This window comes from Phocoena sinus, chromosome 15 (genome assembly GCF_008692025.1).
Source record: "Phocoena sinus isolate mPhoSin1 chromosome 15, mPhoSin1.pri, whole genome shotgun sequence".
Taxonomy (NCBI): Eukaryota; Metazoa; Chordata; class Mammalia; order Artiodactyla; family Phocoenidae; genus Phocoena; species Phocoena sinus.
Window position 1 is genome coordinate 13,420,732 of NC_045777.1, and position 13,391 is coordinate 13,434,122.

At 45.5% G+C, this 13,391-nt stretch overlaps 1 protein-coding gene across 6 annotated transcripts in view; it reads left to right on the top strand.

Moving 5' to 3' along the window:
* Nucleotides 1-13,391, top strand: part of SULF2 (sulfatase 2) — a 140,569-nt gene that overhangs the window by 41,065 nt on the left and 86,113 nt on the right. For all 6 annotated transcript variants that reach the window (XM_032605634.1, XM_032605631.1, XM_032605633.1 and 3 more), the window contains exon 3: nucleotides 5,950-6,189. In XM_032605634.1, coding sequence (XP_032461525.1) covers nucleotides 5,950-6,189 — 240 coding nt within the window. The remainder of the gene's footprint in view (nucleotides 1-5,949; nucleotides 6,190-13,391) is intronic.

Here is a 13,391-nt window from a genome sequence, read left to right on the forward strand (position 1 = left end):
ATTCATGCTTTCGAGCAATATTTATTGAACACCTACTATGTGCCGGGCACTGTTCTAGGCTTCAGGGCTGTGAGGTGTGGTCAGTGGCCCGAGCTCTCATGGCTGTGACATCTAGGGCTGCAGGGGGGTGACCAGCAAGATAAATATGTAAATGTGCCAAAGTGTATAACGTGTTAGAGCAACACGTGCAGAGCTGAAAATGTAAAACAAGGAAGAGGATGTGGAATATCGGGCAGGGGAGTAAAATTGTGGATGTGGTGGGCAGGGCGGGCCTCACTAAGAAGAGAACTTTTAGTCTTCTAATTGAAGTGTAGTTGCTGTACCGTATTAAGTTACAGGCATACTAGGTAGTGATTCGCAGTTTTTAGAGGTTATACTCCATCTACAGTCATTGTGAAATGTGAGCTGTATTTCCCCGCGTTGTACAATATATCCTTGTAGTTTATTTTATACCTAATAGTTGGTACCTCTCAATCCCCTACCCGTATATCCCCTCTCCCCCCAAGAAGAGACCTTTTGAGTAGAGACAAGAAGGGGGTGAGGGCACGGACCCTGGAGGTGCTGGGGAAGGGCGTTCCCAGCAGGAGGAACAGCACGGGCAAAGGCTCTGAGGCGGGAGTGAGGCTGCCGTGGCTGCGGAGACGGGGTGCGGAAGGGGGCCCGGAGCCCGCAGGGCCTGCGGACAACCGCGGGGACTCTGCTCTCCGAGCGGGTGGGAGCCACGGAGAGTGCTGAGGAGAGGAGGCCTTCTGGCTGCTCCTCGGGGAATAAACGGCCGGAGTCCAGGCAGGAAGCAGCTGACCTAATTCAGAGGAAAGAGGATGACCGCTGCCCGGCGAGGAGGCGACAGGACTCTGAGTCTCGATGTTCTTTGAAGAAAGAACACCAGGCTTTGCTGATGGATTGGATGTGGGAACAGACAGCTGGGACCAAGGAGTAGCCAAGATCGTCGCCTGTGTCACTGGAGGAGAGGGGAGGGGCTCAGGGTACACCCGAGGTGTCTCTTAGCCAGTAACGTCACCGGGTAGACAGTTGCAGATTGTGCCAAACGCCAGCCATCCCCTCACCTTTCCACCTCGCCACCTGTACTGCTATTTACTTTTTTTAAACAGACGTGATTGTTTTTTAAGAACAGGATTCCACTGCCCTAAATGAGAGAAGCTAGCATCGCTTGCCCTAAGTCAAAGGAAATTAAACCGGGCAATCCAGTATAAGCTAACACAGCTGCCCGCCCAGAGCTCCAGCCGGGTGGCCGGGGCTCTTCCTGTTGAAATAGGAGGCGTGAGGGTGTTAAGGACGTGACCACGTGACCGCAGCCACCCGAGACTTTCTCCTGGAGTTGATCGGAAAGAGTGAACGGGAATCACTTTCCCACCGCTGGGGTCCCTGGCATTTGGCGATGTGACCCTGTGCCAGTCTCACTGCTGGTGTGCCAGCTAAAGTCACCTCTGGGATGATGAGGGGACCTGATAGACAGTCCAGGGGACGATTCCGAGCCTCACGGAAGCCGAGAGTTGACCAACTGTGTGGGGATCTCTGTGCCCTCCCTGGGTTCATTATCACCACCTCCTGCGTGCTATAAACTGGACGTTTCCTGAACGTGACACCCAGCACCCACCTCTGCTGTCAGACAAGCTTGGGTTGGAGTCCCCACATCCCACTTCCCCAGCTCCGTGGCCGTGACCAGTCATTTAACTCCTGTGCTCAGCTCCCTCTTCTGTTAAATGGTTTGTTGGGAGGATTAAGTAACACGATGCACATTGTGTGCCCAGTACAGTGCGTACCGCAAACATTCAGCCAGTGACAGTCACCACATTAATGGTAATGATTGTTATTGACCTGGAACACTGCCCTCTACCCCAGGGACAAGTCGGAGCTGTCTCAACAGCTAAGTTATGTTAAGAGTGGCCAAACCAGGGCGTTCAGGGACCAGGCAGGTAATGTGAATGGGCAAAGTTGGTGTGAGACTATAGGGAGGGCTGGGGAGTGTGGTACAGTAGGGGTGCACATCATCTGCTTGGTGCTTTTTAAAGTCAGATTTTTAAAATCCACTGCACATGACACAGGCACACACACGCACACACACACACACTCACACACACACACACACGTGCATATCATGGACGCAAACCAGCATGGGCTCCTGAATTATATGGAAACGCAAAGAGTGAGATAATTTTTTGTTGTTAATTTAGCAGATATTTGTTGAGCAGTCACTATGTACCAGGCACTGTTCTGGGCTTGGGAGGACAACAGTGAACAAAGTAAGCCTAGATCCCTGCCCCCGCGGAGCTGTCCGGTGGGAGCAGTGGGCAACATGCAAATAAGAGAACTGTCCGAGGGCAGTAAGTGCTGGGGAGCAAGTGAAGCAGGGAGGGGGTGTAGGGGTGCTGGAAGGAGGAGCAGCAGTTTCAGTGTGAGGCCAGGGAAGGCCTCTCAGATATGTGACCTTTTTTTTTTATTGGAGTATAATTGCTTTACAATGTTGTGTTAGTTTCGGCTGTACAACAAAGGGAATCAGCTCTACGTATTCGTATATCCCCTCCCTCTTGGACCTCCGTCCCACCCCACCCCCATCCCACCCATCTACGTCATCACAGAGCCGAGCTGAGCTCCCTGGGCTAGGCAGCAGGTTCCCGCTAGCTAGCTATTTTACACATGGTAGCATGTATATGTAAACCCTAACCTCCCAATACATCCACCCTCCCCTTCCCCCTCTGTGTCCACCCGTCCATTCTCTACATCTGCGTGTCTATTTCTGCCCTGCAAATAGGTTCGTCTGTACCATTTTTCTAGATTCCACATATAAGTGGAATCAGATATGTGACATTTGATGCATAACCTGAAGGAGGCTGGAAAGATGCCCCCCAGCGCCAGTGGGGCCCGGGGTTCTGCTGGACCCTGAAGCCGTGGCCCGCTCCCCCTGCAGGTTCTGGCGAGTTCGCACCAGCTGGTGGAGGGCGGCCTTGGAAAGCTCACCTCCTCCATCCCCTCCAGAGGGAGACTTCACACCTGGTAGAAACCCTATAATTGCCACCAGTTACAGATGGGACCCTTGGGGACTTCTCGGGAGGGCATGTGACCTTGACAACAGATGTTCACGTAGTTCCAGGCCTGATGATTCCTGTTGAGACAAAAAGCCAGTTCTTTCCTCTATCCACTGGGCTGACCTCGGCCAAGAGCCTCAGGGAACACAGCTGGCTCCAGGCGGGCGTCCCTTATAAAACTGCCTCAGCGTTGGGCTCGAAAGGGCAGGCTTCACTCTTGTTTCCTTCGGTCGTTCAGTGAGATGTTACAGAGCATCATCTATATATTCCTGGGGGTAGGGTGGACAGTGCCCTGGACCACCCAGAACTCTCAGTGCAGAAGCAAAGGCAGGTCATAAACAAGTGAACTTGTAAAGAAGACTGTTTCAGAAGGACAGAAATGCTAAGAACAAACAGACATTGGTATGATAGCAAGTAAACAGGGGGCTCCTTCTGATGGGGAGGTTGGCCAGGCCTTGTTGAGGAGGTGACCTCTAAGTTGAGATCTGAATAATGGGACAAGCCAGCAAAGTGAAGTCTCGGAGAGGGAGTCCCAGGCAGAGGCAAGAGCAAGTGCAAAGATCCTGGGGCAGGGATGAGCTTGGAGCCCTTGAGAAACAAAGAAGAAGCCAGTGTAGCCAGGGGAGCAAGGGAGAGGGAAGAGATGAGGTCAAAGAAACACGGGAGGTGGGTTGGCAGGGAGGGCCGGTCTGGAAGGGTCTTAGGCCACAGTAAGGAATTGGGGTTTTCTTCTGAGTGTGATGGGAAGCTGCCAGGTGGTTTGAAGCAGTGAAGAAATATGATCTATGTTTGCCTCAGGGAAGCTCTAGCTGTTTCCTTCCCTGTATGGTGGAAAGATGGGATAAAAGAATCATGTAAATCTCCATTTCACTCTTAGCCTTTAGGGACAGAGTGCCAAGGTGGGTCTGATTTGTTGTTTTCAGGTCACTAGGGGGTGAGCTAGTTGGTGAATTGGGATCAGCAGCTCCCTGGCAAGAACTTCAAATGCCTGGTAGACCCTGGATTGGTTTCCTACTGCTGTCCTAACAGATTGCCATCAACCAGGTGGCTTAAAACAACAGAAATTTGCTCCCTCACAATTGTGGAGACAGAAGTGTGAAATTAAGGTGTTGGCAGGGCTCTGATTCCTGCAAAGGCGCAGGGGTGAATCCTTCTCAGTTCACCCAGCTCCTGGAGGCCCAAGGAGCTCCTTGGCTTGTGGCAGCATCCCTCCAATCTCTGCCTCCATCTTCACATGGCCTTCCCCTCCGTGTCTGTGTGTCTTCTTCCTTCTGTCTCTTGGAAGGACACTTGTCCTTGGATTTAGGGCCCACCCAGGTAATCCACAATGATGTCACCTCAGGATCCTTTAGTACCTCTGCGAAGACCCTTGGCCAAATTAGGTCCTATTCACAGGTGCCAGGACTTGGGACAGGGGCATATCTTTGGAGGGTGGGCCATCATTCAACCCACTATAGACCCTAAGAACTGCAAGGAAAAGGAAAAAACAGAGGATGGCCTTAGAAGGAAAAGAAAAAGGATTTCCATTGAATATTTCTGTTAAACCTACTAAGTGTCTGGGTACCAGCCATGGTATACGATTTCGCATCCATTCTTCACACATTTATTGAGTACCTGCTGTGTGTCACACACTGTAGGGGCATTGAGAATTCGGCACCGAGCAAGGCACTCAGTCTTTGAGCTCCTGGAGCCCTCAGTGGAGCAGGCAGTGTGCAGGCACCGGCGCACAGTAAGGTTTCCACACAAATTCCTTTCCTTCCTATACCTTGCTCTGCTCACAGCATCATTGAAAAACAAGAATAGGCATGAGTGAAATCACCATACCTAGTGGTTTATCATTAAGTCCTAATAATACGTGCGTGATAAGAGTTCAAGGGAATCAGGAGCCAAAAAAAAGGGGGGGCTTCCCTGGTGGCGCAGTGGTTGAGAATCCACCTGCCAGCGCAGGCGACACGGGTTTCAGCCCTGGTCCGGGGAAGAACCCACAGGCCACGGAGCAACTAAGACCGTGCACCACAACTACTGAGCCTGCGCCCTAGAGCCCGTGAACCACAACTACTGAAGTCCACGCACCTAGACCCCGTGCTCAGCAACAAAGACAAGCCACCACAATGAGAAGCCTGCGCACTGCAACGAAGAGTAGCCCCCGCTCGCCACAGCTAGAGAAAGCCCGCGCACAAAAGAGCCTACGCAGCCAAAAATAAATACATATATAAATCTATTTTAAAAAAAAGAGCAATGAGAAGAGGTGCGACTGTACTGATGGGTCAGATTTGGGGGGGTGGGGAGATGGGAAGTGGTTTCCAAGCTGGAAGGACCATGTGGACAAAGGCGGCGACAGTGGGTTATGACTGATGCAGAGCATGTCAGCTGAGAAGTATTCAGAGAGAAGGGGGAGGGGGGAGGGGTTGCCAGGTTGACGTGATCGGATTTCATTAAGAGGGAACAATTCTCGGGGAAGTTCCAGATGAAACAAAGTATAATCTTCTCTCTGTTTACATAGTGGTTGATTTCCAAAAAAAAAGTCAGCATATGTTAATACCCTGCAAAAAAAAAGATGTTCTATTTATATGCAAGACAAGAGTTCTTTACTAGGCTCAGATAACTTATAAGCAGGTTTTTACCTACCCGCCCCCATGAATGTCTAGTGGAACCGGGGACCCAGGGTGCTTCCTCATTACGCAGGACCATCCAATAGTGCATTGCTGGCCGCTGCCCAGAAATGCCAGGGGTGCCCCCCAATCTGTCCCTGGAGATTTCCAACATACACTCCCCTCCCCCGGGATGGGGGTGCTGCCCTGTTGAGGACCACTCAGAACCCAGCTCTAATTGTTTGGTGCCCGACTGGGACGCACTCGTTGGAAAACTACTGGCCCACATCTCACTTCCGCTCTGGTTGCAGGTTCCATGCAGGTGATGAACAAGACACGGCGCATCATGGAGCAGGGCGGGGCGCACTTCATCAACGCCTTCGTGACCACGCCCATGTGCTGCCCCTCGCGCTCCTCCATCCTCACCGGGAAGTACGTCCACAACCACAACACCTACACCAACAATGAGAACTGCTCCTCGCCCTCCTGGCAGTCGCAGCACGAGAGCCGCACCTTTGCCGTGTACCTCAACAGCACGGGCTACCGGACAGGTGAGGGAGCCAGGCTGCCACGGGCGGGCACACGAGTGGGCTGGGAACCTCCGACGTGGTACCCGGTGTCCTGCCTCGGACCACTGTCTTTCCCACTGTGGTCCCTGTACTGCGAGGGGTCCCTGTACTGCGAGGGGTCCCTGTAGTGCATGAACAGCTTTCTTTTAATTTAAAAGTTGTGCATTGACTTCTAGATGTGTTCGAAAAATACGGATTTATTCGCCTACAGGAGTGATAGAAAGTGACCTTTCCAAAGGAATTTGAGTTAAAAAAAAAAAAGAGTCTATTTAAAATATGAAATATACTACAGAGAGGCCTTGAAGTACTCGGGCGGGAGTATGAGTTCTCTGTGAATTGTGCTATTTAAGTCGTTGGGGGACTACTTCGTTAATTTGAGGCCATCAGCATGGAACAAGCTTCCAGAAGAACATTGGGGCGGGGGATGGAGAGGAGTGTATGTGGGGCCTGTGGCCACTCTACAGACGGCAAGGGACTGTTTGTCTACACTTGATCGTCTACACCGCCCAGGGTGCTCCATCCCTCCTGCAGTTGGTGCCCACAGTGTTGGTTGCATCCGGGGTGGAGAGCGAGCAAGGTGTCCTGTCTCTTTATCCTGCAGGAGGTACTTAGGTGCGTTCTGAAGACTCACCTGCCAGGCTGGTTGCCTCAGGCAGAGGCACAATTACAGTCACTTATCTGCAGCACCACTGCAAAATCCTCCAAACTCAATGAAACTTGCTCTAATTTAGAAAAATAAACACTCCTCACCTTGGGTAAGGAGCCCAGGCAGTTGTGAAATCAGATACTGTGGCCTGAATGTTGTCACCCTGGGAAGTTGTGTTCAAGTGACAAGGGGCTTGTTTGGGTAGGAGTGACATGAGAGAAGGACGGATACCTCCCTGAGCTGGGTGCAGGTCACTGAAGCCGTCCTGGAATCTGGGCAGCTGCCCCTCACGTACACGGTGTGGCTGGCGTGGGCACATCGGGGTGAGGAGCACGCTGGTGAGGTGTGTCGTCTTGCAGACTGTTTCCACTGCCAGAATCACCCAGCGGGCGGGCCCCGCTGAGAGAACTAGGAAGGCCTCAGTCCTATACATATGACCCTGTTGGTTCCGGGATCTCTGCAGAAAGCCACATGGGTCAGAGTTTACCCCAGGCCACCACCCATCTGGTTGCAGAGACCTGGATATAGATGGAGGAAGCAGGACAGGCCAGGGCACCTACTGAAAGGGGCATCTGCCACTCAGGTCCAGGTAATTATAGCCATTCGAGCTCAGGGTTGCCAACCTTCAAATATTTCTAATCTGAATTCTTGGCCAAAATCTGATTTTAAAACATATTGGCAAAACTCAGTTTGTTTTGTTTTGTTTTGTTTTTTTTAATACACAGTGTGGACCCACAGAGAAAACATGTCTGAGGGCTGTGAGACCCACTTTTAGAACCTCTAGCTGAAAGGTCTGTGTAGAAACCTTTAGCTTTGGATGCCAGAGGAACAGTAAGGACCCTAAAAGTGTACTCATCCACCCCCCACATTTGACAGCTAGGGCAGCTGCAGCCCAGAAAAGAGACTTGCTCTCAGTCGTAAAAGCAGGTGCTTGTGGCATCATCAAAATGGAAACCAAGACCGTAGGACTTCAAAGGGAGTATGGATGTTGTTACATCCATCAAATTGAAAGGAAACCTATATCCTGCGATATCTTAGGGGCTCACGATAGGGGCCAAAGCCTGGTGTTTCAGAATCATGTAGCTGGCACAAGGGAAGGAGCCATCTCTCAGGATTTAACGTTTCTTCAAAATTGATTTCAGCAAACTTTGTCCTTGAATTTAAACAAATCACCAAAAAGCGCTTTCCCCAAAGAATTGCTTTCATCCAACTATGCTTAACTGTTACACCCTCAGTGAAGACTGGGAGTGTAATGCCAAGTATAAATTGCCATACGTAGAACATTTACGTTTTTTGTAAAACTGTCCCTGAGAATTTTATTCGTTATGTTTAGAATGGCCCCCTCTACAAGGAACTCTGTTCCAACCTGACATTGAGAACTCAGGACCCTGAAAATGTCTGTTTACTGTGATGAACTTATGTGCTCTTGTCATTAAAGAACAAGAGCTGTGTACCCTGTATACTTTCCCTTTTTGCCCTGGTAGTTAGGAAGCTCAGATTTGAGTTTTATTTCATTCTCTTTTATGGCCGAGTAACATTCCATTGTGTGTGTGTGTGTGTGTGTGTGTGTATATATATATATATACACACACACCACATCTTCTTTATCCATTCATCTGTCGATGGAAATTTGAGTTTTATATTAAGCCACTGCTTAAAGTGAAAACATGACCAGTTATGCTGGTCATTGTAGGTTGATTGAGAAAAATAACAGAAAACTAGAATGAATTCAAAATCCCTTTTAGATTAACTTGATTTGTATGACTCACATTAGAATAATTAGACTCATATTAGAATAATAACTTTGTAGCTTCCCAGGGAACAATGGTCAACTGTTCTTACCAGGTCTTTGGACACATTCAACCCTGCATTCTCATGAGTGTCTAGGGCAACTGATTGAATTAGATTTAAGTTTTTTGGCTGTGTGTGAGAGACCCAAGACAGAAGTCATTTATTACTCTCTCAGCTAAAAGTCTGTGCTGCTTTGATGGACCTGCCCATGAATTGATCAGAGACTCAACCATTTCCTTTTCTTTTTTTTTTTTCCTGAGGCATAATTGGCATATAACGTTATAGTAGTTTCAGATGTACGACATGATGAGTCAATATTTGTATATATTGCAAAAGGATAACCACAATAAGTCTAGTTAACATCTGTCATCATATGTCGTTACAAAGGTCTGTGTGTGTGTGATGAGAATTTTTAAGATCTACTCTCTCAGCAACTTTCAAATATACAGCATAATATTATTAACTGTAGTCACTATGCTGTACATTATAGCCCCATGACTTATTTATTTCATAACTGGAAGTTTGTACCTTTTGACCCTCTTCACTCATTTCACCCACCCGCTACCTCCCACCTCTGGCAACCACCAATCTGTTCTGTGTATCTATGAGCTCGACTTTGTTTTAGATTCCATATGTAAGTGATATCATATGGTGATTGTCTTTCTCTGTCTGACTTACTTCACTTAGCCTGATACCGTCAGGGTCCATCCATGTTGTTGCACATGGCAAGATTTCCTTCTTTTTCGTGGCTGAATAGTATTCCAGTGTGTGTATACCACATTTTCTTTATTCCTGCATCCACTGAGGACACTTAGGTTGTTTCCATATCTTGGCTATTGTAAATAATGCTGCAGTTAACATGGGGGTGCCGATATCTTTTCAAGTTAGTGTTTTCATTCTCTTCAGATAGATACTCAGAGGTGGAATTGTGGGATCATACGGTAGTTTTATTTTTAATCTTTGAGGAACCTCCGTACTGTTTTCCATAATGGCTATACCAATTTACATTCCCACCAACAGTGAACAAGGGTTTCCTTTTCTCTAAGTCTTTGCCAACATTGTTATTCTTTGCCTTTTTGATAATAGGCATTGTAACAGGTGTGAGGTGGTATCTCATTGTGGTTTTGTTTTTTTGCGGTACGCGGGCCTCTCACTGTTGTGGCCTCTCCTGTTGCGGAGCACGGGCTCTGGACGCGCAGGCTCAGCGGCCATGGCTCACGGGCCCAGCCGCTCTGCGGCGTGTGGGATCTTCCCGGACCGGGGCATGAACCCGTGTCCCCTGCATCGGCAGGCAGACTCTCAACCACTGCACCACCAGAAGCCCTCATTGTGGTTTTGATTTGCATCTCCCTGATGATTAATGATGTGAAGCATCTTTTGATGTACCTGTTGACCATCTGTATATCTTCTTTGGAAAAATGCCTACGTAGATCTGTTGCCCATTTTTTAAATTGGATTGTTTGGGTTTTTTCTATTGAGTTGCATCAGTTTTTTGTATATTTTGGAAATTAATTCCTTATCAGATGTATGAGCTGCAAATATTTTCTCTCATTCGGTAGGTTTTCTTTTCATTTTGTTGTGCACAATGTTCCTTTACTGTGCAGAAGCTTTTTAGTCATCCCATTTATTTCCTTTTGCTTTTATTGCCTTTGTTTTTGGTGTCAAATCCAAAAAAAATCATTGCCAAGATCCATGTCAAATGATGATTTCAGGTCTTATGTTCAAGTCTTTAATCTGTTTTGAGTTAATCTTTGTCTATGGTGTAAGATAGTGGTTCACTTTAATTCTTTGACATGTGGCTGTCCAGTTTTCCCAGTTCCATTTATTAAAGAGACTGTCCTTTCCCCATCATACATTCTTAGCTCCTCTGTCATAAATTAATTGACCATATATGTGTGGGTTTATTTCTGGGCTCTCTATTCTGTTTCATTGATCTATGTCTGTTTTTATGCCAACACCATACTGTTTTGATTACTACTGCTTTGTAATACAGTTTGAAATCAGGGAACATGATGCCTCCAGCTTTGTTCTTCTTTCTCAAGATTGCTTTGGCTCTCTGAGGTCTTTTGTGGTTCCATACAAACTTTAGGATTGTTTTTTCTGTTTCTGTGAAAAATGCTGTTGGAAATTTAATAGGGATTGCACTGAATCTGTAGATTGTTTTGGATAGTACGGACATTTTAACAGTATTAATTCTTCCAGTCCATGAGCATGGAATACCTTTCCATTTATTTGTGTCTTCTTCTATTTCTTTCATTAGTTAATGTCTTATAGTTTTCAGTGTACAAGTCTTTCACTACCTTGGTTAGGTTTATTCCAGATATTTTATTCTTTTTGATGCAGTTGTACATGGGACTGTTTTCTTAATTTATCTTCTTGATAGTTTGTTTTTAGTGTATAAAAACACAACAGATTTTTGTGTATTGATTTTGTATCCTGCAGCTTTACTGAATTAATTTATTAGTTCTAACAGTTTTTTGGTGGAGTCTTTAGGGTTTTTTATGTATAATGTCATGTCACCTGCAAATAGTTACAGTTTTACTTCTTCCTTTACGATTTGGATGCTTTTCCTTTCTTTTCTTGCCTAATTGCTCTGGCTAGGACTTCCAATACTAGGTCAAATAAAAGTGTTGAGAGTGGGCATCCTTGTCTTGTTCCTGATTTTAGAGGAAAAGTTTTCAGCTTATCACTTGAATATGATGTTAGCTATGGGCTTGTCATGTATGGCGTTTATTATGTTGAGGTATGTTCCCTCTACAGTCACTTTTTTGAGAGTTTTCCTCATAAATGGATGTTGAAGTTTGTCAAATGCTTTTTCTGCATCTGTTGAGATGATTTTTAGCTTTCATTTTTTTTAATGTGCTGTATACATTGATTGATTGGGGGATGGTGAACCATCCTTGCATTCCTAGAATAAATCCCATCTGAACATGGTATATGATCCTTCTACTGTATTGTTGAATTCAGTTTGCCAATATTTTATTGAAGATTTTTGCATTCTGTGTTCATCAGAGATATTGGCCTATAATTTTCTTTACTTGTGGTGTCCTTGGCTGGTTTTGGTATCAGGGTAATGCTAACCTCATAAGATGAGTATGGAGGTATTCCCTCCTGTTCTATTTTTTGGAAGAGTTTGGGAAGGATTGATATTCATTCTTCTTTGAATTTTTGGTAGAATTCACCTGTAAAGCTGTCTAGTACTGGACATTTGTATTTGGGGAAGTTTTTGATTATTGATTCAGTCTCCTTTCTAGTAATTGGTCTGTTCATATTTTCTCTTTCTTCATCAGTCAGTGTTGGTAGGTTGTATGTTTTTAGGAATTTATCCATTTCTCTAGCTTGTCAAATTTGTTGGCATATAATTGTTCGTAGTAGTCTCTTATGATCCTTTGTATTTCTGTGGTATCAGTTGTAACATCTCCCTTTTCATTTCTGATTTTATTTATTTGAGTCCTCTCCCTTTTTTTCCTGGTTGAGTCTAGCTAAAGTTTTATCAATTTTGTTTATCTTTTCAAAGAACCAGTTTGTAGTTTCATTGATCTTTTCCATTGTCTTTTTAGTCTCTGTATTTCATTTATTTCTGCTCTGATCTCTATTATTTTTTTCCTTCTACTAACTTTGGGCTTTGTTCTTTTTCTGGTTCCTTGAAGTGTAATATTATGTTATTTATTTGAGATTTTTCTTATTTCTTGATGTAGGCATCTGTCACAAGGAACTTCCCTCTTAGAGCTTCTTTTGCTGCATCCCATATGTTTTGGTGTGTTGTATTTCCGTTTTCATTTGCCTCAAGGATTTTTTCTCTCTTTTGATTTCTTTGACCAGTTGGTTGTCCAGTAGCATGTTGTTAATCTCCACGTATTTGTGAATTTTCCAGTTTTCTTCTTTTAATTGATTTCTGGTTTCATACCATTGTAGTTGGAAAAGATGCTTGATATGATTTCAGTTTTCTTAAATTTATTAAGACTGGTTTTGTGGCCTAACGTATGATCTATCCTGGAGAATATTTCATGTGCACTTGTAAAGAATGTATATTCTGTTGCTTTTGGATGGAATGTTCTGTACATGTGTGCAAAGTCTATCTGATCAACGTATAGTTTAAGACCTATGTTTCCTTTTTGATTTTCTGTCTGGATGATCTATCCATTGATGAAAGTGGGGTAATAAAGTCCCCTACTATTATTCTATTGCTGTCTATTTCTCCCTCTGGGTCTATTAATATTTGCTTTATATGTTTAGGTGCTCTTAAATTGGTTAGAGACTCAACTGCTTTCTATTTCTCCTTATCTCCCACTGATGAGAAACGAGTCACGTGAACATGCATGATTGCAGAGGAAACTAGGGAATGTAGTCTTTATTCTGGGTGGCCATTTGCCCAGCTCAAAATTCTATTACTATGGGAGAAGAAGACATGGATACTGAGGGAAGATTAAAGTCACAACCTCAATAATGGTTCTTAGTCCATTTGTGTATGTGATACCCTTTTGAAGACAGGAGGTTAGCTGGAACTGTGGAAGACTGGAACCAGAAAACTGTTCCTTAAGTGGACCAGCAGTTCTTGTAAATAGTGCTTTTAATGTATTTAATTAGGTATTTTATCTTGAAAAAGTGAAACTACACAGTTTTAAAAATAACTTTATTCTGTGTTATATTCTAGTAGTGTTTAACAACGGTTAGGTTATAATTGTGCCGAATGGGGCTTCTCTGGTGGCGCAGTGGTTGAGAGTCCGCCTGCCGATGCAGGGAACAC